General features: G+C 43.4%; 4 protein-coding genes across 7 annotated transcripts; all 4 read left to right on the forward strand.

Moving 5' to 3' along the window:
- The first annotated feature begins 23 nt into the window (after window positions 1-23).
- Window positions 24-4,558, forward strand: LOC4352633 (TATA-binding protein 2-like). Its single transcript, XM_015763030.2, has 9 exons — window positions 24-325; window positions 1,361-1,448; window positions 2,034-2,105; window positions 3,045-3,095; window positions 3,164-3,208; window positions 3,310-3,402; window positions 3,489-3,590; window positions 3,666-3,739; window positions 4,185-4,558. Coding segments are annotated over exons 1-9 (627 nt in total). The 5' UTR covers window positions 24-224; the 3' UTR covers window positions 4,186-4,558.
- A 1,914-nt stretch (window positions 4,559-6,472) lies between these two features.
- LOC4352634 (probable polyamine transporter At3g19553) lies at window positions 6,473-8,361 on the forward strand. The gene has a single exon (XM_015762685.3). It carries the CDS (start codon window positions 6,641-6,643, stop codon window positions 8,129-8,131), a length of 1,491 nt encoding a protein of 496 aa, XP_015618171.1. The 5' UTR covers window positions 6,473-6,640; the 3' UTR covers window positions 8,132-8,361.
- Window positions 8,362-14,045: 5,684 nt separating this feature from the next.
- LOC4352635 (uncharacterized) lies at window positions 14,046-15,948 on the forward strand. Its single transcript, XM_015765230.3, has 2 exons — window positions 14,046-14,209; window positions 14,570-15,948. The coding sequence occupies exon 2, from the start codon at window positions 14,649-14,651 to the stop codon at window positions 15,672-15,674; it is 1,026 nt and encodes a 341-aa protein (XP_015620716.1). The 5' UTR covers window positions 14,046-14,209; window positions 14,570-14,648; the 3' UTR covers window positions 15,675-15,948.
- Window positions 15,949-16,743: 795 nt separating this feature from the next.
- LOC4352636 (uncharacterized) lies at window positions 16,744-23,631 on the forward strand. Of its 4 annotated transcripts, XM_066306293.1 has the most exons (6): window positions 16,744-16,859; window positions 16,943-18,834; window positions 18,915-19,018; window positions 19,626-19,737; window positions 22,499-22,687; window positions 22,813-23,631. In XM_066306293.1, exons 5-6 carry the CDS (start codon window positions 22,598-22,600, stop codon window positions 23,320-23,322), a joined length of 600 nt encoding a protein of 199 aa, XP_066162390.1. In that variant the 5' UTR covers window positions 16,744-16,859; window positions 16,943-18,834; window positions 18,915-19,018; window positions 19,626-19,737; window positions 22,499-22,597; the 3' UTR covers window positions 23,323-23,631. The 4 variants fall into 4 exon arrangements, with proteins under 4 accessions (XP_066162390.1, XP_025877933.1, XP_015620722.1 ...); XM_026022148.2 differs by lacking the exons at window positions 16,744-16,859; window positions 19,626-19,737 and having other exon boundaries at window positions 16,954-18,834; XM_015765236.3 differs by lacking the exons at window positions 16,744-16,859; window positions 16,943-18,834; window positions 18,915-19,018; window positions 19,626-19,737 and adding an exon at window positions 21,523-22,236.
- The last annotated feature ends 2,801 nt before the right edge of the window (window positions 23,632-26,432 follow it).

The following is a 26,432-nucleotide window of genomic DNA, read 5'->3' on the forward strand; positions in this document are numbered from 1 at the left end:
TTCTCCCCTCCCCTCCCCTCCTCATCCTCTCCTCGCGATAACCCTAGCTCTCCCCCCCTCTCCCGCTTCCGATTTCCGATCGCTATATAAAAGACCTAGGATTTCGAAATTTTTCCCTCCCCCTCCCCCTTCGCGCGCGCGCTCTCTTCCCGCCCTTTTTTTTTCCTTCTTCTTCACCGGTGGGATTGATTCGTGGGGTGCGGATCTGGTTTTTGGGGGTGTGTATGGCGGCGGCGGAGGCGGCGGCGGAGGCGGCGGCGGCGCTGGAGGGGAGCGAGCCCGTGGACCTGGTCAAGCACCCCTCCGGCATCATCCCCACGCTCCAGTAAGTCCCCCCCGCCCCCGCCCGGATCTGTATGTGCGGGTTCATCGAGCTGGTTGAGTTTGAGGTGGAGCGGTTAACTCGTCGCGCGCTGTTGATTTGGTTTTGTTTTGGGGGCCGGGGATATTATTTGTTGTTGCAAATGATGTGATTGGTGGTAGGTTTAGCTTGGGGGGTTACTACATGTTTGAGGTTCTGATTTGCTTGATTGATGAAAAAGGGGGGCGATCTGAGATCCGCGAGTCCGGTACGAGAAGAAATAGAGGCAGCCGATGTGCTTGTGCTGTGACGGATCCATTGTCCGGTCTTCATAACAACTCTTTTTAGCTGGACAGATGTTTGTTTTCTCATGAATGAATTCATATGGTTGGAGTCTTGGAGAATCAGCTTGTCAGCTGTTCTTTTTTTTAAAAAAAAATTAAGGTTTATAAATAAATAAATAATCAATCAATCAATCATGCATCTAAATTGTAGGATTTAATTCTTTCCCCTCATCACGTATTTCAACCTTAGAGGGAGGTATTGTGTCTGTGGAGAGTTTATGGTGCTCATGTGATACATACAGTTGACAATGGGTCAATGCATGTTTTTAGACAGCATCAAGCTCTGAACAAGTGAACCACATATTTAGGCTTGATCCATGTATAACCCCACTAAGTTTTATACTTGTTTGTACGGGCCAATATGCCCAAACCTGGCTGTTTATTAGCATGCTGTACTTGCTGGTGTGCATCGAAACGTTTTTGGGGTTTGCCTACATTGCTACCAGGCATGTATATTTTGCATGCTGGTGTGCATTGCAGAAAAAGTCGAGCATGCTTATATTGCTGCTTGTCATAGTGTACCTGCTTCCATGTGTTCTCACAAGTGCGCATGCCTGTTTTGCTGCCTTTCTGGGTTGTTTATGTTTCAGCGTTGGGATCATAGCTGGTAGACTGCATGTGTTCCACTCTGTTTTGGCTTATCATGCTTCCTTTGGATACTCTCACCAAGGAAATTGAAGTCCTCATTATGTGTTCTCATCTATTTTGATGGCAGAAACATCGTGTCGACGGTCAATTTGGATTGCAAATTAGACCTCAAAGCTATAGCTTTGCAAGCACGCAATGCAGAATATAATCCAAAGGTATTATGATGGCTTTGGTGTGTTCTTGTGTCTTTGATTTTGCTCGAAAGGATATCTTCTTTGCATGTGAAAATTTTACCTATTTTAATCCTGCTAGCATGTAATATGTAGACAAGTCCATACAATCCTATGGTCTGTTCCTAGGATGATACTTCCTTTGTGTATAACGCAAGTGTGAGTGCAATTTTAGAGGTCGGTATGGATAAATGCATAGCTGGCAGTCCAGTTTTATATTGTAAATCTCAGTTAAGAGAGTGAATACATTCATCACGCTCAGCTTGTCCCATGGATAAGCAAATTGCTTTACAATTAAGATTCTAAAATTGCTCTATTTAGTGCTTATGCACTTTCTAATCTGTGCTGCACGTATCAGATACAGCATGATGTATTGGGGGATTTTGTAATTATATGTAATATCATAATCTAAATCTAGGCTATTATGTTTATTTTAATAATGGATACATTTTGAAAGAAACAGAGATAACTGCACACTGAGGTTATAGCATCTCTATCTACTCCATCCGTTCCAAAATATAAGCACTGTAATATATGTTTTAGTTTGCTAACTCCTCTTTTCACAAACAGCGTTTTGCTGCAGTTATCATGAGAATAAGAGAACCGAAAACTACAGCTCTGATATTTGCATCGGGTAAAATGGTATGGTTCAACCTCTTTGTATAGCTAAGACTGCAAATATTCTGTTTGTTCATCTTCTTATTGACTTGTGAATTGCTTTATCACCTGTCTTTGTTGCTCTTGTAGCTATTATAACGCATATTGATTGATGAACTCTTTTTGCTGATGTGTAACTGCTTTCTATTAGCCTACTATCTTTTTAGTTTTTCTTTGTTTTTTTAACAGCTATCACATCCATACCTGATCCATGCAGCCTGTAGTTCAATGCTGAATCTGTAAATTTAAGTTTGCTCTGATTTTCTGACATGTTTGCTGTTGCATTGCTGTTACATAATAACAGATAAGTAGTGCTCTTTCTGTAAATGTATAGTTTGTCCTTGTTAACTTTTTTATTGTCTTAAAGCATAATCAGAATTGACAATAAATTGAACCTGTCATATTTATTTGTTGATGGATAATCAGCAATGACACATCACATGGACTTCATGTCGCGTCAATATCTTAATTTTAAAAGGCTTGTTTATGAAAATTCACTTGATTTTCCTTTTGGATCAATGTCTTGATCCGAATAAGCTTGTTGAAGGATAATTGGTGGTCAGCATTTTTGGGATAAAATCTTCATTAAAAGTTGCTTTGCTGGTTCTCATCAGGAGGGATAATATCTGTGTTACAGACTTAAAGTAATACATTTTTCTGATAATAAATTCACATTTTAAGCATGAGAACGAAGGAGTTCACAGCCTAGGCTTACTAGTACGCTGTATGGGGCCTGACTATTAGGCAGTGGACTTAAGAAGGGGTTGTCTTGGGTTTGATGCACCGATTTGCTGCGTCTTTGCTTCTTTTTTATAAAAATCAAATTTGCTTGTTAACCAAAATTTCTCTGTGGGCACCATGACCTGCTAGCATTTGTGGTGGAATTAAAAGCATGTTTATAAATCTTTTGTTGTCCTTTACCAGGTATGTACTGGGGCAAAGAGCGAACAACAATCAAAGCTTGCAGCAAGAAAGGTATGGGGAGTATTTATTTTATTTCATTTTATTTTGCTACGTGAAGTCTAACACTTTTTTATTGCCAGTATGCTCGTATTATCCAAAAGCTTGGCTTTGCTGCTAAGTTTAAGGTAACTATTTCAGGCTTGATTAATTTTCATCTGTGCAAATGCCTACCATTTTCATTCTGTAAGATTGTACCTAAATGTTTAACTCATTTGCACTATACCAGGACTTCAAGATTCAGAACATTGTTGGTTCTTGTGATGTTAAATTTCCAATCAGGCTGGAGGGACTTGCATATTCTCATGGTGCTTTCTCAAGTGTAAGTTGAATCCTTGCATGTTTTTTTAGGATATTTCTTTCACATATGTTATGCTATTCTCATGTCTTGTGCCTTTTGTCTTCCAGTATGAGCCTGAACTCTTTCCTGGTCTGATATATCGGATGAAGCAACCGAAGATTGTTCTTCTGATTTTTGTTTCAGGCAAGATTGTTTTGACCGGAGCAAAGGTAAGCAGCCTTTCCTTTTGTATACCCTTGATTGTCTATTCCTTTTTGTATGTCTGAATGTACTTGTCTTTATAGGTGAGGGATGAGACGTATACCGCCTTTGAGAACATATACCCTGTGCTAACAGAGTTCAGAAAAGTCCAGCAATGGTACGTCTTTATTTTGTTGTTTAGGTATGCAGTGTGTGGTAGAAACATCGGAAGTTCGAAGTAAGAATTATACAGTGGATAATTGCACTTGTGTCTTTTGTTATACGTGGGAGTGAACTTTGAGCACACTCCTTACTAAATTGCAATATGTTGAATTTTTTAATATTACAAGCACCTATAAATCTGAACTTTCCAATTTGAATCCAGATGGTCAGCAGAAACTGAAGGAATAAATCATCTCAAGAAAGATTTTAATTTCCACACTACCTTGATCTTAGATAGGATTTGGATACTTGTTTCAGATATGATTCATCACTACCATGTGATGGACTGTTGGCTGCCCTTGCCTACTTACTGTGCTTGACTGCAGTTTACTTCCAATTTAGGAGAACACAATTTTAAATAATAATAATAATGATGGCTCCTTGCACCTTCAAATTTGCAGATAACCTATGGAGGTCACAACTACAACGCTTCCTTGAGGATTTTGCTGCCTTGTAACTGCTAATTTTAATCTGTACATATATGTAGTCTGGAGGGGCGTACAGCATCTTGTAATTTATGTGAGCCCCTGGATGAATGAGCACTGTAGACTTGTAGCTGGGTGAGTATGTTGTTAGTAGTCTCTTGTGGCATGGAGTTCAGTCCAACCGATCTGATGGAGTTTTCGTACGTTTGTAGCCCTTGCCGATCTTTTTCCCTTTTCTTCCCAATAGACATGTTGCTAAACTTTTACTAACTTGTTAACAGACAGACAGAATGATAACATGGACTGTGGATGCTTAGCGTTTGTGGCCGAATAACATGGACTGTTGGGTACTGGAGCTCTTTGACTGTGATTGTGATTGTGATTGCTCTTGGAAACAAAGATTACTTACAATCCCATCCTCTTTTTTATCATAAAATCGCCATGGATGGAGTTACAAGCAATTTTGTTTGATCCATTTTGCTTTAAAAGAATTATTAGTACGCTTGATTATGCAATACTATAGCGTGCTTCAGCTGTAAACAACCAAAGGAATCACCAATCCAATCGAGGAAAAGAAAAACAGATATGAAAGAATCACCAATCGAATCAAGCAAAAGGAAAAAAAAAAACGGAAGCGAAGAAATGAAGAAGCGAGCATCGATTCTCCCATCGGGCACACGCACGGACGTCTCGCTGATGTTGATGCTAAATCCCAAACGTCACACATTTTAATGTATCTTGTGCGTTTTTCCAACTAACAACGTGACAAACGTTAGGTGTACATTATTGCAAAAGGGTGGATATGACGTGGGATTATCATTGACCAATTTTTACTCGAATCTTTTAGACTCGTTTGGTTCTCTATGACTCTATCCTACCAGTAGTGCAAAATTAGCTAGCTCTTGTTTGGTTTGTATCAATATAAAACCAAAAATTAATAGCTAAGCCCCTTGTTATGCGCTCCATTACAAAATAAATTAACTTATGATTAAAGTTTAGATATTACCTACTGCTCACTTTGCTGGCACAACCCACAATGTCATTCCACCTCCTAATGGAATATAGATACACGAATAGATATATGGGACATGCTATCAACATATACCTCGCTCAAGCAAATCAAATCGGTAATGTGGTGCACAACTACGACGGTCCATGAATGATGGACGATATTGGCCACTAGCGAGGTACTACCAAAACAAGGTATCCGCACCCCTCATCGTACTTACGGCGTAGGAATTTTGGAAGGAGAGAAACCAAATAGTGTTCCAACACAACGAACTTTCGACGGTAGCCCTAGTGGCGAAAATCGAGGAGGTCAAAAAACATGAGCCCTAGCAGGAACGAAACGGCTATCCGAACTCATCCCTTAGCTTAATTTTTCTCTACACTTCTTTTCTTTTCGTATTTGCACAACTTTTACTCCTACTAAATTCTATGAAATTGACATACTATAAATATCGATTCGTTAAAAAAAAAGAGTAAAGTGCATTGGCGGTCCTTAAAGTTGTAAGGTTGTGTCATGTAGGTCCTTAAACTCTCAAAATGCATATCTAGGTCCCAGAACTTGTCAAAGTGTATCATCTAGGTCCTAAATTGACACATCCCCTCTAGGATGTTACGTTGTGCTGATGTGGCAATGCCACATGGACGTGACGTGTCCTTCTCTCTTTTTTTCTTTTTCGTTTTCTTCTCATTCTTCTTTTTTTTCCTTTTTTTCTTGCACGGATCACAGAGAAAGGAGAAGAAAGGGGAAAAAGATAAGAAAAAAAAGAAAAAGGAAAAAAATTAAATGGGTCCCATTTGTCAGTCAAAATAATGCCATGTCATGTCCGTGTGGCATGCCACATACACGCCACGTAGGATCCTGAAGGGGTTGTGGTGATTTGGGATCTAGATGACACACTATGACAAGTTCGGAGACTTGGATTTGCATTTTAAGAGTTTAGGGACCTAGATGACATACCGCTACAAGTTTAAGGACCGCCCGTACACTTTACTCTTAAAAAAAATTGCTTATAGTCAGACATTGTTTATTTTATTTGGGAAGGAGTACAATTCCTGCAACCAACCAGCGACAGAGCCGCGCCATGTGCTGCCTTTTGTCAACCATAAAAACTTTAATTTATCAACCATAAAAGAAACAATTAGAAGGCCTATTGGCAAAAATTAATTTAAAGCATCCGACACTGCCACGTGGGCCCACCGACCCGACGCGATTACCCCGCGCGATTCCTCCCATTCCCGCGGGACCAGAAACCCCGTGGGCCCCACCTGTCATTCACTCACCCACCCACCCCCCACAATATCTTCCCCTCCTCCTCACCCACGCCCACGCGACCTCGTCGAACACCTTGTCGCCGTCGCCGTCGCCGTCGCCTCACCGGCGCCCCACCAACCCCCAACCCCCCGCGCGGGCGGCGGCGGCGCCTATGACCGGAGCCTGCGAGGCGGCGCCGGCGCGGCGGCGGGGGCTGACGGTGCTCCCCCTCGTCGCGCTCATCTTCTACGACGTGTCGGGGGGCCCCTTCGGCATCGAGGACTCGGTCCGCGCCGGCGGCGGCGCGCTCCTCCCGATCCTGGGGTTCCTCGTCCTCCCCGTGCTCTGGTCCCTCCCCGAGGCGCTCGTCACCGCCGAGCTCGCCTCCGCGTTCCCCACCAACGCCGGCTACGTCGCCTGGGTCTCCGCCGCGTTCGGCCCCGCCGCGGCGTTCCTCGTCGGGTTCTCCAAGTGGGCGTCGGGGACGCTCGACAACGCGCTCTACCCGGTGCTCTTCCTCGACTACCTCCGCTCCGGCGGGGGGCTCGTGCTCTCCCCGCCGGCCCGCTCCCTCGCCGTGCTCGCGCTCACCGCCGCGCTCACCTACCTCAACTTCCGGGGGCTCCACCTCGTCGGCCTCTCCGCGCTGGCGCTCACCGCGTTCTCGCTCTCCCCGTTCGTCGCGCTCGCCGTGCTCGCCGCCCCCAAGATCCGCCCGTCGCGGTGGCTCGCCGTGAACGTGGCCGCCGTTGAGCCGCGCGCCTACTTCAACTCCATGTTCTGGAACCTCAACTACTGGGACAAGGCGAGCACGCTTGCCGGCGAGGTGGAGGAGCCGAGGAAGACGTTCCCGAAGGCGGTGTTCGGCGCGGTGGGGCTCGTCGTGGGCGCGTACCTCATCCCGCTCCTCGCCGGGACGGGCGCGCTGCCGTCGGAGACGGCGGGGGAGTGGACGGACGGGTTCTTCTCCGTGGTCGGCGACCGGATCGGCGGGCCGTGGCTGCGCGTGTGGATCCAGGCCGCCGCGGCCATGTCCAACATGGGGCTCTTCGAGGCCGAGATGAGCGGCGACTCGTTCCAGCTCCTCGGCATGGCGGAGATGGGCATGATCCCGGCGATCTTCGCGCGCAGGTCGCGCCACGGCACGCCGACGTACAGCATCCTCTGCTCGGCCACCGGCGTCGTCATCCTCTCCTTCATGAGCTTCCAGGAGATCGTCGAGTTCCTCAACTTCCTCTACGGCCTCGGGATGCTCGCCGTGTTCGCCGCCTTCGTCAAGCTCCGCGTCAAGGACCCCGACCTCCCCCGCCCGTACCGGATCCCCGTCGGCGCCGCGGGCGCCGCCGCCATGTGCGTCCCGCCCGTCGTCCTCATCACCACCGTCATGTGCCTCGCCTCCGCCAGGACGCTCGTCGTCAGCGCCGCCGTGGCCGTCGCCGGCGTCGCCATGTACTACGGCGTCGAGCACATGAAGGCCACCGGCTGCGTCGAGTTCTTGACGCCGGTGCCGCCTGACAGCCTCCGTGGATCATCATCATCATCATCCTCATCGGCAGCGTCCGACAACGGCGGCGACGACGACGTCGAGGACGTCTGCGCCCTCCTCCTCGCCGCCGGCGAGCACGCCGGAGAAGGCGTCAGTGTCAGCAAGGAGAATTATTAGTGTACAGTGATTGGAATTTATTACAGTGGCTTCTCTTCAGTTTGAGTAAATATCTACAGAAAATGCAGAAGAATACAGTTTAGTTTTCTGAACTCCTGATGAGCTTTTGTCAGGAAAAAAAACTGTTGTCTTATGTGATCTGAATCCTGAAAACATGGGAGCAAATCTTGCACATGTCAAAGATTAATTTGCCCCCAAAGTGATAAATACAGTTTAGTTTATTAAGTACAGAGATATTCCTGTTTGTGTGATGCAGAATTGCAGAGTAGCAGATCAATCAGAAATGAATTGAGAGACATGGGTTTTGTTGCAGAATTTTCAGTGTCAGCAAGGAGAATTAGTGTACAGTGATTCACATCTGGAAATATCAACAGAAATGCAGAAGAGTACAGTGAGTTTTCTGAACTCCTGATGATCATGTGTTCTTGTCAGGAGATTGTTGTGTTCTGAAACATTGGGAACACATTTTGCAAATATGTCAAAGTGAAAAATACAGGTTAGTTAATTAAGTACAGAGATATTCCTCTGTGTCATGCAAACTGGCAGATCAATCAGAAATTAGTTGAGGAGAAATTGTGGCAATTTAGCGAAGAACATCAACCAATTCTGTTGCAGAGTTACATCACAAATTCATCTTTCAGTAAAGTGTAACAGCTTCAGCTTTCAGAGCTGAGAAGCTGATTCTTTTTACAATTGCAATTAATCTCATCACATTCAAATCAAGAAGCTTGGTCTTTCAGCTTGAAAAATAGTTTCTTCCTTTTTCATGTTCATCTGCAGCAAGTAGCTAGAAAGCCCAATGACACCATCAATCTTGCAGTGCAACTCAAATTCATCTTCAAAGCGCAAAACGGAGCTAATGTTACATTTATCTTGCAGTGCAATTCCTGCTCTTTCGATCCAGTTCATCAAAAAAAAAACTGATAGTTTTTTTTATAGAATTACATAGTACAACGCAGACACTTTTTGATCCAACACATTTCTGAAAACCGACTCAAGATAGCAGCAAGCGGTTAATCACTTCATCAGTAGCAAGCTCACGCCGCAAAATAACAGAGAAGTTCATGATGTGCATCACCCAGCTGGCCGGCCGCCGCCGTCGATCGCCGGTGGCGACGGTGAGGCGGCGGCGGGAGGTTCGCAAAAATTTCCAAAAAGAGCCCTCATTTTCAAGCCTATTTCGAGCGCCCCTCGGGGGTCGGGGGGAAAAAACTGGAACCCCCTGAGGTATTTCGTGCCGTTGGATCACACAAATACACGGTCCTAGATAGCGTTGGTGGAGAGAAGTGGGGTCCACTTGTTTATATCACACTCTCACCCTTCCCATTCCATCCCCCACCACGACCGATTGAGATCCTCTGCAGTCAAATGTACGATACCTTTATCGTTGACATGTGGACTCAGAAATTATCGGGCGCACATGTCAGACTTTGACTACAGAGGATCTTGATCATACCATGAAGAGAGCAAACAATTGGCGAGGCAAAGGCCCCTCTTTTTTTTGTCTTTTTTACCATGGGCATTCTTTTCAGCAGTTTGAAACACAACTTCTCGTTTATTTGTTAGCACATTTCTAAAACTACGTTAATAATGTGTTTATGAAAAAAATATTTTTAATAAATAAATAAATAAATCTTTTTTTAATTTATAATATTTAATATGTTATTAGTTATGCGTTAATGATCCATCCTTTTTCGAGTTAGCTGTAGCCAAACTGCTGATTCCTCTAATCAATGTAGCCCCAAGGCCCCATCAAACTCCCAGTGCAGTTAATTATGCAAAATGCACAATTATTTGCATCTGTTGTTTACAGGTTTTAGTCAATATGCTGTCAGTTTCTGAACTTGTCATGTGTTCTAATCAGTACTAGTAGATTATTGTTATATCTGAAGTTCTGAACCCTGAAACATGGGAGCAAATCTTGTCTTTTGAAATCTTAATTTGACCAAAGTGAAACCTAGTTAGTAAACTACAGAAATAATGCAAGATTCCTCCTGTGATGCAGACTATCAGAGCAATAAGAAATGAAGTAGTAACAAGTACTCTACTAGATGTTATGGCCGTTTCATCAAAGAGCATCAATTTTGTTGTAGATTTTGCGGACTACTTCATCTTTCAGTAAAGTACACCCTACACTAAAAATCCGATTGCAGCCAAATTTACACTGCACGCTTGCTGACCCATACATTGCTGTCAAAATTTAAATTTTAAAACTTAATTTTAGACGTTTTTATTGTAGTTTATTTTGCAGCGTTAGTTTTTAAATCACTAACATAGATACATAATGTAGAAGTTTTATCCGTAAATTATTGTTCTCACCTTCTTCAGTAGCTGTTTCTTGATTCTTCTTTAATTCATGCATCAGAGGTGAACATTAGCTACTTAAAAAAGGATTTTTCTGAGGTTTCAGAGCTTAATGATGCCAAATACATCAGGTGATTAGACAAGAAAGTTAATTGTCTACTCAATCAGAAAGATGTGATATTCAGAAAAGTGTCATCTGCGACTTATTGGTGCATCTGAAAACGATGTTGCCGAATTGCTTTCGGATTTGGGAAGTAAACGCCGGACGTGGGTAAGATGGAGCCTCCAACTTGCTCTCTATTTCTGTTACTGTAAAGAGATCGTGTACTTAGTTTAATTAAGAAATAAATAAATTGCTTGAAGTGATTAAACTAAAAAAGGGTCATTTTACAGTACCTTTACGAGCGATGGCAGTAGGGTAGTATAAATCAAAACTGACCGTTGATTTATACGATAATTTTTACTTTATCCTGTAAATTGTAAGGGTATTTCTGACCATTTATCTATTAGAGAAAGTTATATCGCCGGTGTAGCCGCCGAGAAACCCGGAAGGGTCAACCTCCCATTTGTGCGGCCCGTTGGACGGCGTCGGCATCGCCGAGGATGCTGGCCACATTTCTTGTGTGTGCTCTGCCGGCGAATTACTGCCGCATCGAAGACTGGTCCAGCTGCCGTCTGATAATTTTTGGCCATCGCGGAGACGAATTAACTGGTACTCCATAATAGAACTCCATCACTCATGGTGGCCGGAAGAGCGACGGCCACCATACGGCGACATAGATGCCGATCTCATCACATCCTGCCTTCGCCGCCGCCTTCTCACCGCACATTTCGCGCCCATTCCATCTAATCACCGATAAAGCGTAATATTACTGTGTTTTTTTCTTTACGGTTTTGCCCTCCACGTGGTTTCTACTGCACATACTACTACTGACAGTAGAAGAAGATCAGGTCCATTAGATCGATAAGAGTGGACGGCCAGTATTATTCTAAGGGTACCTTAAAAATATCCCTAAAAAAAGATGCAACATATGAACGAAAAAAAGGGTTGGGCATATTAGCTTATTTGGTCACTTGATTTGCACAATATTGCAGTTTGATACTATTTTTGTTTTCAACTTAATCACTCCCCTAACAATTGAAAATGATGCTACCTCAACTTTTACGAAGGGAGAGTCTTTGTTTCCAACATATAAATAATTCCACCAAAATTTGATTTTTGGGTAGCGGGGATGTACATCGACATCTCTTACTGAGTTGAACTCAGTTTATTTTTTATTAATTTTTGATAAATTTATTATCGTTGTATGAATTTTGTTGTGAGAATTTCTAGATAGACAATATCTTCTGTTGGGGGTAGTGCATTCAAGACGGTGATTGGATTGGAGAAAAGAGGCGGACAACCCAACGTCATCCTATATGCACCAAGAGCTGAAGCGTGACCATATACGACAAAGTTTGCACTCATATAAGGCTGCGTTCTTTCAGGGGAGATAGGAGAGATTGTCCCTCGTTTTTCGCGCGTACGTTTTTCAAACTATTAAATGGTGTGTTTTTCGTAAAAAATTTCTATAGGAAAGTTATTTTAAAAAAAATCATATTAATCCATTTTTAAAGTTTAAAATAGTTAATACTCAATTAATCATGCACTAATGGCTCACCTCGTTTTACGTATCTTTCTAATCTTATCTATTTTCTTCTTCTCAAACACAGCCTAAGTATATATAGCACTTTTTTTTTTCCTTATATAGCATTTAAACAAGGAAACCCTAAACTTACCTTAAGCTGCACGTTAGTTTTGCGCGGGAAGCTGCATATTAATTTATTTTAGCGTAGGAAGCGACACGTAGACCTAATTTTACGTGGGAAGGGTACACCAACTTTTTATTTTTGCACGGGAAACTACATGTTAATTCATTTTAGCATGGGAAGTGACACGTAGACCTAATTTTACGTGGGAATGGTACACATCAACTTTTTATTTTTGCGCGGGAAACTGCATGTTAATTCATTTTAGCGTGGAAAGCCACAAGTTAATACAATAGAATTTCCATGTGAAAACTAATGACTATAATTTAGCTAGTGTTCTATTCCGACACAAACAAATGGGAAATATCCCTATGTTTTAGAATCACATTATGAAATCTCATTTTACAGTTCAATCATCTCACAATGGCTATTAAAAAAATAGACTTTCTCCCTACCAATTACTTTGTCCACTCAATCTCTCTATCTCTCACTATCTCTCTCCTCATCTCTTTAGGAGTAAAGAACCAATCTGTTAGGTAGTGTTTAGTTGAAGGGATGGGATGGGATGAGATGAGACGAACCCACTTTTAGGGGTGTTTGGTTGAGGGGTGAGTGGGATGGGTTGGTCCCTGGAGAGGAATTCTTAGATCCGGGACCAACCGATCCGGAAAAATGTGGCTGACGAACTCGTCCCACCTGGGACGAGCGAACGGCGTGACGACGCCTTCCTACCGCGCTCGCACTGCTCGCCCTCGGGAGCAGCAGCATACGGCTCGTGCGATGGCGACAGCTGCAGGCTCGGCGACGGCGACCATGCAGGGCTCGGCGACGACGACCACGGCGGCGGGGGGCTCAGCGACGGCGACGGCGGATCCAGTGGTGGGGAGGGCGGCGGCGGTGGATCCGGCGATGGGGAGGACTGCGGCGGCGGATTCGGCGACGGGGAGGAGCGGCGGCGGCATGCGAGGAGGAGGTCGAGGGGCGGCAGCAAATCCGGCGATGGGGACTGTGGCGGTTTGCGAGGAGGAGCTCGCGGGGGAGGAGCGGCGGTGGCGTGCGAGGAGGAGGTCTAGGGGCGGCGGCGGATCTGGCGATGGTGCGGCGGCGGATTCGGCGATGGGGAGGAGCTGCGGCGGCTTGCAACGAGGAGCTCGCAGGGGAGGAGCGGCGGCGGCGTGCGAGGAGGAAGTCGAGGGACGGCGGCGGATCCGGCGATGGGAAGGAGCGGCGGCGGCTTTTCCTCTTGCTCTTGCTCGCCGCCGGCTCATCCTCTTGCTCTTCCTCCAGCGATGGGGAGGAATGTGGCGGCAGATCTGGCGATCGGTTGACGGTGATTGCAAACGGCGTCCATCCCTTCCCTCTCTCATCCCTTCAACCAAACAAAAAATTAGGATCGTCCCATCTTACAAACCAAACATGTGAGTGGAATCATCCCAACCCAAAAATCAGGGATGGTTCCATCCCATCCCACTTAGTCCCGAAACCAAACACTACCTTAGTTCTTCTACATTTTACTATCTCCAACTCAAATAAAAGGAGAAATCACACTTATAGAGAGAGAGATAGAGAGTAAAGAACCAAATCTACCATATCTTGTTCATTTAACCATCTTTTACACCCAAACAAAACGGAGAGACCACACTTAACACTTGCATTAGACCACAAGTACTCATCATTAGCCTTAATAAGTCAGTTTTGCATTTCGGCACGTGCGTGTCAGGGGCAGAGGCAAACCTGCCTATCTCCTCTCCTGCCTGTCTCACACACACCTGACGCGTGTGCGTGGGGCCCACCTGTCAGAGAGACATTAGCGCACGAGCCACCGTGACAAACACTGCCTTGTGAGGTCGAGTTCGTCCTCGCGGCCCAGAAAAAAAAAAGAAAAAAAAACCAAAATTTGGGGGAAATATAAACTGCGATTGCGGCGGCCGCAATCCGAAAAAAAAAAGATCCATTTTTTTCTTTTCTTTTCACCCTAATTCTGAGTTCTTGACATCCGGAATCATCACGCTCTTCCCAATCGAGGTTAGTCTCCATCTTGCTGTTCTTCTTCCCCCAAATCCATTCCGTGTTTCGTAATCTAGTTCTATACCCCGTGAAATTCGGGGGCTTTTTTTTTCTGGGTGGTGTTCATCCCGGATTTGGCTGGGGTTTGTCTAAAATTCGAGCTTGGTTTGCTTCCGGTTTCCGATTAGGTTATTACTGTTTAGGTCTGCTTCAGAGATGGGGTTAGGGTTAGATTTGTTCCAACTATTCGGTGAGCTCCTGGATCAGCAGCTTGGGGGATGCGTGTGTTCTTGTGCTGGATTGTGGAGTTCTTGATCCCTGCTAAAGATTGATTGCTTGCTTTCTTTTCTTTTCTTTTTTTTGATCTGGTTTTCGCAGGTTGCCGCTTCGAATCTCGCCGCGCGCCGCGGCGGCTAGGGTTTTGGTCGCCGGTGAGCTGCTGCATTTGGTCTCCAAGATGCAGCCGCCGGTGGCGAAGAAGGTGGCTGCTCGCGTGGACACGATGGAGATCAAGTCGCAGATTGCGAAGAAGCTGGGCGCCGAGCGCTCCGAGCACTACTTCCATAGCCTGAAGAAGTTCCTGGGTGGGCAGCTTGGGAAGGAGGAGTTCGACAAGATCTGCGTGGCTACAATGGGGAGGGATAACATCAAGTATCACAATTTTCTCATCAGGTCGATCCTCAGCAATGCCTACTTGGCGACCGCGCCGCCCCCGCCTCCGCCGCCGAGCAGGCAGGCAACCACCGGGAACTCGCAGACGAGCACCGTGTCCGTGTCCAACGGGGCCGTGGCCAACCATGGCGTGATGGCGGGTGTGATGAGAGGGCCGGCGTTGGCTACCCGGGAGGCGAGGTTCGAGAGGCCGAGCCCGCTCGGGAAGTCGCCGCTTGGTCATCAGGGCACCGGGGAGTTTGTGTCGGCTGGGAGCAAGGCGCCGTTGGAGGTTGTGTCTGTGGAGGATGGCGAGGAGGTTAACCAGGCCGGGGGCAGTCCAGTGTATGCGCAGAGCAGAAGCCCGATTAGGGCTCCTTTGGGTGTTTCGTTTGGAGATCCGAAGGCTCAGAATTCTCGGCCTTCGATTCCTCATCCTTCGTTGATATGCTACAAAAATGGTGAATTGCCAGAAGCTCAGCGCTTGTTGAAGCTACTTGAGAATAAGCTGCAAGCTGAAGGTCTTAGCTTGACTCAGGAGTGTGCTGATGTGCTCAACTCTGGGCTGAATGCATACTTAAGTCGGCTGCTGAAGTCTTGTATGGGCGTGGCGAAATCAAGGGGAAAGAGAGTGATGATGAACTATCCAAATGTGACTACTGTTGCTGTTATAAATGGCGTGCAGTATCAACGCTCTACAGGTTCAGCTGACTATTCCTACCAAGCTTCATTGCTAGATCTTGAGACAGCTGTAGTGTGTAATCCCCAGTTACTGGGAGGTAACTCCTCTCGGGTACGTGACAAGATTTCTGCTCATCTGTTAAACGGATGAATGAGGGTGGCTAGTTATCTCGGATTCTTTTAGTGAATCTTATGTTGACCAGTGTAGGCAACCTGTCGCAGTGTTGCATTGCCATTCATTCTGCTGTAGAAAGCTACAGTTTAGTTAGGTTCAGGCGGAGGGAGAGTTAGTGTCATAGGGCTGGGTGGTACACCCATGGCTTTTGGTGGTCAGGATGATACATCTTAGGGTACATGATAGTGAACTTCCATTACTTGTGATTAATCACAACAATAATGAAAAATTCTGGCAATGCCTTTGATCCTGTCGTCGCTTACAGGTAAATGCTACAGTTTACCTTTACCTGTATGGAGAATTCGGTCTTGTTGCCTGGATTTTACTGGTCAATGTTACAGTTTACCTTTACCTGTATGGAGAATTTGGTTTTGTTGTCTGGATTTTACTGGTCAATGTTACAGTTTACCTTTACCTGTATGGAGAATTCGGTTGTGTTGCCTGGATTTGTTGTTGTTCCTCTACCGAAGGCATATTTCTTCTCAACTGTTTTACCATGTGTTGCCATAATCTTTGATTTGTCACTGCTCTGCCCGCAGAGCATCGTTCTTGTTCCCGGTTTATTGTGTTGATCCTTCAGAGTTTGGTTTGGTATCTGAACTTTTTACATGATCTATGTCACCCAGCAATGCAGCATATCTCCCAACAAGATTTGGTGTTCTGCATCTTCAGTGTCTGACATCTCTATGTTCCATGGGGATTCACATTTTTTATGCAGCTCCTTCTGTGTTCTTCTGAATATATATGTATTCTGGTGCTGTCTGATTTAATCTGGTACAACAGCACATATTACCTGATACAGTCAGTTATCCCTCTTATCAAGAATGGGGTAGATCATAAGAGTTCAAGCGCATCTTCAAGACTGGCCTTCTCTCCAGGTCAAAGAAGAATTGCTGAAATTTTTCGCTGGTAAGGTTGGTACAGACTGCCGAGATTCAGAAACCTCTGAAGAATTGGAGGATTATATTATATGATCTCATACTGTCATACATGTATCTTATCTGATATCTCTGAAGAACAGGGCTCACTTTCTGTCAATCACAAATTCACAATCCATGCTGGGTTGGTTGCATGCAAAATTGAAATGCAAAGTCAGAACCCTGAAAGATTGTGACATGGAATGAAACTCTTTGAGGGAAAATTTGGAAGAAACAACCTGATGTAAATCCTTCTTTTTTTTTCAGTCAACAATTCATCAGTTCTTCTCGATACGAATTTGACCTGAACTGTTCGTTTGTTTGCAGGCAATCATGTCCAAACGACATGTAGTACCAACAGGACTACAGGAGTATAGTATCAGTCTTTCTTTTTCAAACTTACACGCATTTCTTTCATCAACGATGAGCATGGCAGCTAACTTTTTTTTTTTTTTCAGTTAAAAGCGCTTTTATTCAGCTCCATGAAAAGACATGATAAATACTAGGCCCTGAGAAAAACGACGATGACAAAGCTGCGTAGTGTACTTCTTGTTGCAAAAATAACACTGAAACAAAGCACTTTATCACACGTACGTCCATGGGTCCTCCATCAGACACGCAAAGACCTGTCCATGCTGCTTCCATGCACATCCAAAAATTGAAGTTCAGCTAAGATTCAAAACCAAAATTTCCTGTATGGAAAAACTCGGAATCACAGGCAATCTTTTTTGCTTACTAGTTAGAAGAAGATTCAAATGCACCTATTTTTCTTGAGAAGAAAACTCAGATCATATGCATTTCTTTGTCAGAAAATACTCAGATTCAGAGGCTCTGATGAATCAGAACGACAAGAAAAAAAATTAAGATTCAATATCAATTTTTTTAATTAAAGAAAAACTCAGATTCAGAGGCAAAATTTTCTGAAAAGAAAACTCGGCTTCAGTTGCATTTTCTTCTGAAAAGAGCTCAGATTCAGAGGCTCTGATGAGTCAGAAACTCAGAAAAAATTCAGAGGCTCTATGCTTTTGTTTTTTCTTCAAACAAAACTCGGGTTCAGAAGACATTTCCCTTCTTTAAACAAAACCTCATACCCAGAGGCTCTGATAAATTCAGAACAGTAACAAAAATTCAGACAAGAACAAGAGGCCTGGATGATGAGGCGCATCCTTCGAAGCTACAGAAGCTTAGGGTTAGTGACTGTGTGTGCGTGTGTGAGGTCATCACCACGCCTCGCCTTTTGAGAAGAAGAGGAGGAGGAAGAAGAAAAGATTTCCACCATGCAATTGCAAAGTAGCAGCAGCCACTGTCTGTCCTGTGTCCACTGATCACTTCTCCTTTCGGTGCTCGTCTCGGCTCGCCGGCCGGCAACGGCCGGCGAGCGTGCATGGCGGGGCGCTGTCGGCTCCGGCTGGCTCCGGCCTCGAGGAAAGCCGAGCACAAAAAAGTTCAGGTCCTATCCTAGTCTCATTATCTAATCCTGTTCTTCAGTTTTGATTAGTTTTGATGTAGTATATGCATGAGCTTTTTCATGGTTTCAGTGTGATGTGTAATTAGTCATGTGCTCATGTGATGTATGGAGCTGATTAATTATGGTGTTAGTTTATGGTTTATGGATTAGTATGGTGTTTGATTATTCAGGATGTATATGCAGAGAAGGTCAACATGGCATAACAGGAAGATTTTAAGCACACATCATCTTGTTCAGTTAAATATTCAGTCTGATCTGCAGCTGATTTTATTATGGTATTAGTTTGTGGATTAGCATGATGTTAATTAGTCAGGTTGTATATGCAGAGAAGGTCAACAGGCATAACAAAAAGAAAATTCAGAACAAACTCTCACACACAGACACACACCATCTTGTTCAGTTTGATCTGCAGCTGATTAAATATGTCATTGAAATTAGCATGATGTTAATTGGTCAGGTTACATATATACATAGTCAAACAAGCATAACAAAACCATTTTATGCAGAACAAACTCATGCCCACACCATCTAATTCAGAGATGGGAAAAGGCTCACACAAGCACTCATCATCACCATCCACAAAAAATTACTTCACTTTGTAGTGGACTAGACTAGATCAGTGCATTGTTCATCATCTTCTTTTAGGTGTTGACAAATAGGTGAGGGCTCACACTGACCACCCTTATGTGATCATCATGATGATGGTGGTGGTGGCATCAGCAAAGCTCTCTTTTCTGAATTTTTCTTTCAGGTTAGTGGACATTCTTCTGTTCCTCCTCCAATTTCTTTTACATCCTACGATTAACTAGCTGTTAGAGCTGCACTGCACAGGGTTCCAGGTAGCCGAAATGATGAGCAAGGCTGCAACTTTGAGGATGCAGTGTGTGTGGGGAGACAGAATGGAGGCTGCGACCTGAATTTTTACAGACACCGATGTAATGTACTTTTCCTCCCCCCTCTGAAAAGTTCAGCACTGAATTTTAGCTAGCCCCGTGCGAGTTCATCTGCATGCTTTGCTTACTCCCCTGATTACTTTATCATTGCAATAGCTATCAGGTTAATTCTTGTGTTTGTTTATCTGCTCGGTGCTAGTAAGTAGCTTTTTTTATAAAAAAAAACTTCACTGATCAGTCGATGCTCCTGCATGCATGCTGCTGTTGGTTAAAATTTGAGAGCTACCCTGACAAATCATTCAGGCCAAAATGGCATCAACTTTAGAGTAACAGCATGAACAGGTTTTGTCAGGCAGCCATCAGACATCAGAGATGACAATTGCTGTCTGTTACTATCACTTATTAACAGCAAGCATCATCTAATCCTGGAAAATTTCTGACGAGAGCTTGAAATGGATAAAACCAGATTGGAAACTTGAAACTTTTCTGAACAAGAATCATCTAGTTATAACCATGAATCTAGAAACAGAATAGAACAGATCAACAGAACCCCCTTCTTTTTTCAGTACAGAGTATGCTTTTGAGATGCACAAGAACACTCTCTGCTACTCTGACTACTGATTATACTGCATTGTGTGTGTCACCACAGATCAATTTGCTTTTCCTGAAGAAAACAATCGATGAGCTGTCCTGAAAATCATGGAGTAATTGGAAGAAGAGAGGCTAAAACCTCCTGACAAAAGTGTCTTTTCTCACCATGGGTGAGAGCTTGCTCCCTCTCTCTTTAGCACTTTCTCCTCTATCTACAAAGCTTCTACTGTTCCAATTCCTCACCTTTTACTAATCTTTTATCCACAAAAGATGCACACTACATTACTATTACTAATTTACTACTACTGCTAGAGCTAAATTTTAGGTTTGCATTGAGCTAGTACTAATCAGTGAGTGTACTTGTTAATTCTAAAGGCACTAGTAACAATCATAACAATAGTGAGTAGAGTAGTAGTAATTGTTAATGGTAAAATAGTGATGATAATAATAAATTAATAATAATCATCCTTGCAAAAAGCCATTGCAGTAGGAAGAAGACTGAAAGAAAGAAAGAAAAGAAAGCCGAGAAAGCAGGAGTGCTTCTCTCTCTCTAGATGTGGGGCCCACCTCGCCGTACGGATGCGCCTCCCTGCGCCGGCAAAGCGTGCGCCATTGTCTTGTCCCTTGGACTATCATCCATCACCCTTTGCTTAGGCTTTCTTATTAGTGCACTAATCACTTAAAAAATGATCTCTTCTTCTTTTCAAGTCTCCATTATTGTAAGCAATTCGTCCCTGCACAATACAGCTCTCTTCCTCAGCTCTTGAAGCTGTGGACTTAGCTCCATCGTTTGCTTTTCAACTTTTTTTTTTCGCTGGGACGGCAAAGAATACCGACCTATGTATATTAAGGCTTTTCAGCTTATCAGCCGCAACTAAAATTTAAATTTGAAAACTTGATTTTAGGTTGATTTTGATGATTTTTTTCATCGTAGTTTATTTTTCAGAATTGATTTTTAAGTTTCAGCATTCATTTTTAAGTTGCGAAGAACGTATACATAAAGGTTTTATGAACAGTTTTTTTTTTATCACTAATAGGTATTACGTCTTATAGTCAGCTGTTTGCTGCAATGGCACACTAGTAGCATCAGTGTTGAGTAATTTGGTCAGTGAAGCAAAATTAATTAAGCACCGGTGATTAAACTATGCAGACCCCACATAGTTTGTGCTTGTGTCAGGATCAGAGTTCAGACATGCATGCTTAGCTGATGCTTCCTCTCAAAGGGATGTGTCTGCATCATCAGCCTTTGCTTCTCCTCTTTTCTCTGCTTGCTTGGTTTTCCTGCAATGCAAACATATACCACAGCAACTGCTGTTAACAACAAACAACAGTGCTCTGATTTGTCAGGATGGGCCAACAATGAGACAAGAACCTGCCCTTCTTATCTCCCTCCTCAAAGATATGTTGTGCTCTTGGATGCATCCATTTGGATAGATATTAGATCCCTGCATCCATATGCATATATGCAGGCATTGCAAAGGGAAATTAGCATATGTTGCAATGCTGTGGCAATAATTCATTGTACAGGAGGACACTCATCTCATCTCATCTCATCTCATCTCATCTCTCCCCTCATCATCATCAGGTACATTTCACACATGGAAATGCACCTTTGCTTGTTTTCAGTGACAACACTGACAGCTCCATCTTACTAGGTACTACTGCTCCAGTTAGTTGCAACCTGACTTGCGCATACATTTCAGAAGAAAAAAAAAAGAACTAAACTGATTCATTCAGTAAAGAATTGCACAACTGCACAAGGCATTGGTAGATGGTACTACTCCTACATGTGTGCAATGCATTTGCCTGCATTTGTGCAATGATCATGCATGCTAAGGGCCCCTTTGAAACGCAGGATAGAAAAAACACAGGAATAGGAAAAACGTAGGAATTGAAGTTGTATTTTTTTCCAATCCTACAGGAATTGAAAACACAGGAAATGGAGAGAAGAGCCCTTTGATTATACCACAGGATACACTCAACAAAGGAAAGTTTCACAAGAGGTCTAACCTCTTGCTTATTTTCCTATGGAATTGATCATAGGAATGCAATCCTATGAAAGTTTTCCTATCCTCTTCCTATGAATCAAAGGGCTCTATAGGAAAAAATCCTTAGGAAAATGAATCCTCCAAAATTCCTTTGCTAATCCTCCATTTCAAAGGGGCCCTAACTTGTTTAGTGTGTTAAGCATTGCATCCATCACACACAAAGTGCCACTGCTTCAACTTTGAAATGTACTTAAAAAAAAAACCTTTGAAATGTACGACTACTCCTCCTTGTGGGGGCCCACACAAGAGAGAATAGAGAAGAAGATTAAACTAGAGTCCTGCAGGGTTGTCTGCTCTGGGAGGGGCACCTCATGCAAACTGACTAGTGCCATTGCCCCAGGCCTCTGGGCCTCTTGCTTGGCATGCCAAAAAGGAGGAGGGTCCAAGGTAAAAATATACCCTCTACCTAGTGTCTAGTGACCATTGCCAGTGTTTATAAATCACCACCTCCCCTGTAACTCCCATTTCCAGCTTCACACATTCACCAGCCTCACTCTCACAACTCATACTCCTCCTTCTGAACCTATCTTGTTTGTCCTCTGGAAGTTGAGTAGAGGAAGAGAGGAACAGACAACAGAAACAAGCAAGCATCTTGGTGGTTGTTTTGGATACATATACAAGGTTAGTTAGTTGGTTAGTTACTTGTTCTTTGTGGTAGAATTAGCATCCTTGTCTGAAATGTTGTTTGTGTCACTCAGAGATTGTTCTGATGACATCATCATGTTTCTTGATCTGAGCTCCTGCTCTCAAAGTTCAGTTTTTTGTTCATCTTGCTACTAGCTCTTTTGATGTAATTTATCATTTCTGAAGTCTGAACCATTAGGATCAATGAAAATGAAGTTTTTTTTAAAGTACTTAATGGTATCTTTGCTTCACATTTCAGCAGGGTGCAAGTGCAAGAATTGGTGATCTGAATCCTGAATCAAAGTTGAGGGAATCACTAGGATCAATCAATCAATTCCAAGAGGCTTAGCTGAAGCAGATGATGAGGATGGACAAGCTTGTGAGGCAATGTGACATGGAGGTGATGAAGATGGCCATGCTCAAGCATGAGGAGACCTTCAGGCAGCAGGTAAATCTCACTGAAATTAATCCTATCAACTACTTACTACTAGTAGTTAATTACTGGCCATTGCAAATTTCTTGAATCCTACATATGAACTACTTCTAATTAAGTTTCAATTAATTATTAATCAGGTTCATGAGCTGCATCGCCTGTACCGAATTCAGAGGCAGCTGATGAGCGACCTGACCATGGCCGAGCTGAGCTCCGGCCACCGCCGCCGGCAGCCTCGCCGGAGCAGCAAGCAACCTCGCCGCGCGCTGAACCTGCAGCTCCCCGCCGACGAGTACATCGTCAGCGCCGACGCCGCCGACGACAACGACGACACGGCCGAGCTGGACCTCACTCTCGCCGTCGGCGGCGGCCGCAGCTCCCGCAAGTGCAACGCCGCCATTGCCGCCGCCGCCGCCGCCGCAGGTGGCTCCTCCCCCTTCGCCTCCGACTGCTCCGGCAGCGGCCTCTCGTCGTCGCCGTCGTCGGCCGAGTACTCCGACGGCGCCGCCATGTTCCTCCACGCGCCGCCGCCCATGCCGCCGCCGTGCCAGCGTGCAATGGCGTTCGACCTCGCCATGGGCGACGCCATGAAGCAGCAGCAGTCGCCATGGCTGGTTCAGTGCCAGTATCTCAGCCTCAGGATGACATGAACAGCAAGAGCAAGCTCAAGCTCAAGCTCAAGCTGTCCATGATCACACTGTGCTACTACTACTCTAGCTTAATTATCTTGTGTTTGTAGAAGAAGAAGAGAAGAAGAACAAGAAGAAGCTAGCCACTAGCTTAATCATTTCCTCTCCCACTGTTAATTAATCAATTATTTGTTCTAGCTAGGTGATCAGTGCAGTTTGGGCAGGGGGGATTAAGTCCTAATCCTGAATTCCTGATCCCAAAGTGTCCATTGATCATCATTTGATCGATCTTGGCTAATTAATGAGTGCATGCTGATTGATTTGTGTCTATTCCTACTAGATCATGGCATGTTCATGATTTGCAATGCAATATTGGAGCATTATTGATTGCACAGTTGCATGCATGCATGGATGAATGAATGAATGCAAAGGTAACCTGGAAAAAGGGAGTTGCAGTGAAAAGGTAAATAATCAGGCAGTGAAACTGAGGGAGTAGTAGAAAGAAAGCATAGGTAGCTACTACATGGAAATTGAAGTGAAAAGAGGTTGCATTCTTTGCAGTGCAAAAGGTTGCAGCTGATGGCCAGTAGGCATGCTGTCCCCAGAAGTTCAGATCAGTTCAGAATTTAAATATCAATGATTTTTTTTTTTAAAAAAAGAAGAATTAAGAGAAGTAGAACAAATGGCACCATTAGGAAAAAAGGATATTCCTTTTTTTTATCTATGATGATTGACTCTTGAAGGGAACATTCTGCATGCCAACAAGATAGAGTTTCAGGCAAGAAAAGGGGATCATTGCAACTAAAAAACAACACCAAAAAAAAAAAGTTTCAGAAGATGCAAATGGATAAAATGAAGCTGTTGTCACACGTTGTTGCTTTGGCTTCAGTAATTCAAGACCAAGATATCTTTGGAAGCTGTGGACAAGAGGATAAAATTAAAATAGTTGACCTGTACTGGATACATATCTGGATTCATTTGTCTTTCTTTATGGAAATAGATTCATCCATCTTTTGCAAAAGCAAGTCATCAGAGGCAAACAAAAGAATTCTTTAAAGGGAGAAATTGCAAGGTATGTTCAGAAATTGTGGAAGCATTTGCAAAGAAGTTTCAAAGGAGAGTAGTAAGGAGCAGGCAACCACTACCTGAAGAAATATCTCAAGTGATTAATACAGACAAGTGCAAGTGTGCAACTAGCAGGTGATCCATCGTTATCTTGAATCGAACACAAACCAAATTTAAACAAAGAAAAAATATATATAACCAACGATTCCTTGTACCGAAATCCTGAATCTGACAGAAGAAGACAATGTTGTGCAGTACGTATGTGAAAATCCCCGGCATGATTCCCGGCTGCATCCCAATAAGAAAACCGTGACAGCAGCAGCTAGCAGCTAGCTACCGATCGATCGATGGCGATCGATAGCTATAGATATCTCGATCTCTATGAAAAATAATGAAATGGATGGCCATGGAATGGTACAAAATATCGTACTTCAAGCATCAGTAGCTGCTACCCAGTACATGTACTGTCTTTCTCTCTCTCAGTCTGTTGTGTTCTGAGTTCGATGCATTAAAAAGAAAACAAAACTAAACAGTAGTGTTGGTGCTATTTTCTCCATCACTAGTATAATTTATAGCGGCTGGAAGAGCTATAAACTGTCTTGATTAATCCGATGTATGACATGGAGTACACAGTATGCTCATTGTCTGATCAACCAGAGCACAAGCAGGAACTGTGTTGGCACTGTTCTGTTCATGTGCAGATACCTCGTGGAAGAACATGCCACCTCAAAGAGGCAAAGACAATCCTTTGTGAATTTCATGGACTGTGTAATGTGTGATGTGATATTGGGTCATTTTTATAGTGGTGTCAAAATCTAGATAAATTTTGATATTATTACTTTTTCTTTTTAGTAAGATACAGCTCATATGAAATACTCTCTATGTTTGGTTCTCTACCAGTATGCTTGATATGGTGAAGAAAGTTACAGTGTGTTGCGAAATTGAGCACTGTGGCATTACAAATGACTTGGCTCCAATCCAAACCAGTCACACTAATACTAGTTTAGTTGCCAAATACTACTATTAATTGGTAAGACATATTTTGGTATAATCAAAGGCTCAATACACTTTGATACCAACCAGATGGAACAATATAAGAAGGCATATTTGTTTTTAGAGACAAAAATCAGGAAGATGTATTGCCAAAAAAAAGAGGAAAAGAAAATCTATAATTTCATTCTGCAGCATTCAGATTTACCCTAGGCCCAGCCCAACTACATGCTACGCGAGGAATTGTAGCCCATGGACCGCACTAATTGCCGGGCCTAGCCCATGACAGACACAAAAAGGAAAAGCCCAAGAGGTCGTGTTCGTAAGACGACGTGAGCACGACGTCACGTCTCACTCACCTTGACCTCCCAATTTTTTTTTACTTTCTACCTTCCACTAATTAAAACCTCCGTTGATTTGGGGTGCATCGTAACTGTGGTGTGAACGACACAAAAGAGAGTGGGAGAGGATAAAAAGTGAATATTCTCGTGGAAATTCTAGATCATGTTTTTACCCAACTTTTTTTCCCATTAATTTACTTTTCACAAAGGTCATAGCAAAAGATACCAGCATTACATATTACATTCGTCATAAACTATAATAGACTTTTTTTTAGAAACACAAAACAAACGCGGACATTTATAACGCGCATAGATCAGAGCATGTACAACGGTATTTAATAACAGACTATCTTCGTTGTCATGCAAACAAATTTGGTGTCGTGGAAGAAGAAGATGAAAGAAAAGGGAAACATGATGGATACTCATGATAACAACTCAAAGTAGATTCTTAGCATTTACTATTAAAGGAAATTTTGTTGCAAGGTGTGGACAAAAGAAAAAAATGGTAATAAAAAAAATATTTTGGTACATTAAGTTTGAGAGTTATTATTGCCTTTACTATTGTAGGAAGTAGTATGTTCTTCCTCTATATTAAAACATAGCAAAATTTGGTTAGATGAGACGTATCTAGGCATGTCCAGATTCGTATTACTAGAATATATATATATATACATCCCATTAAAATAAAAGTTGCTATATTTTGGGACGAAGGGAGTATTAACTAAGAGCTCACAT

The sequence above is a fragment of the Oryza sativa genome, chromosome 12 (genome assembly GCF_034140825.1).
Source record: "Oryza sativa Japonica Group chromosome 12, ASM3414082v1".
Classification (NCBI taxonomy): Eukaryota; Viridiplantae; Streptophyta; class Magnoliopsida; order Poales; family Poaceae; genus Oryza; species Oryza sativa.

Coding starts and splice junctions, on each gene's coding strand:
- LOC4352635 (XM_015765230.3), top strand. CDS start 14,649: ATGCAGCCGCCGGTGGCGAAGAAGGTGGCTGCTCGCGTGGACACGATG.
- LOC4352633 (XM_015763030.2), top strand. CDS start 225: ATGGCGGCGGCGGAGGCGGCGGCGGAGGCGGCGGCGGCGCTGGAGGGG. Junction 3,209..3,309: donor GCTTTGCTGCTAAGTTTAAG/GTAACTATTTCA, acceptor GCACTATACCAG/GACTTCAAGATTCAGAACAT. Junction 3,591..3,665: donor TTGTTTTGACCGGAGCAAAG/GTAAGCAGCCTT, acceptor TTGTCTTTATAG/GTGAGGGATGAGACGTATAC.
- LOC4352634 (XM_015762685.3), top strand. CDS start 6,641: ATGACCGGAGCCTGCGAGGCGGCGCCGGCGCGGCGGCGGGGGCTGACG.
- LOC4352636 (XM_066306293.1), top strand. CDS start 22,598: ATGATGAGGATGGACAAGCTTGTGAGGCAATGTGACATGGAGGTGATG. Junction 22,688..22,812: donor AGGAGACCTTCAGGCAGCAG/GTAAATCTCACT, acceptor ATTATTAATCAG/GTTCATGAGCTGCATCGCCT.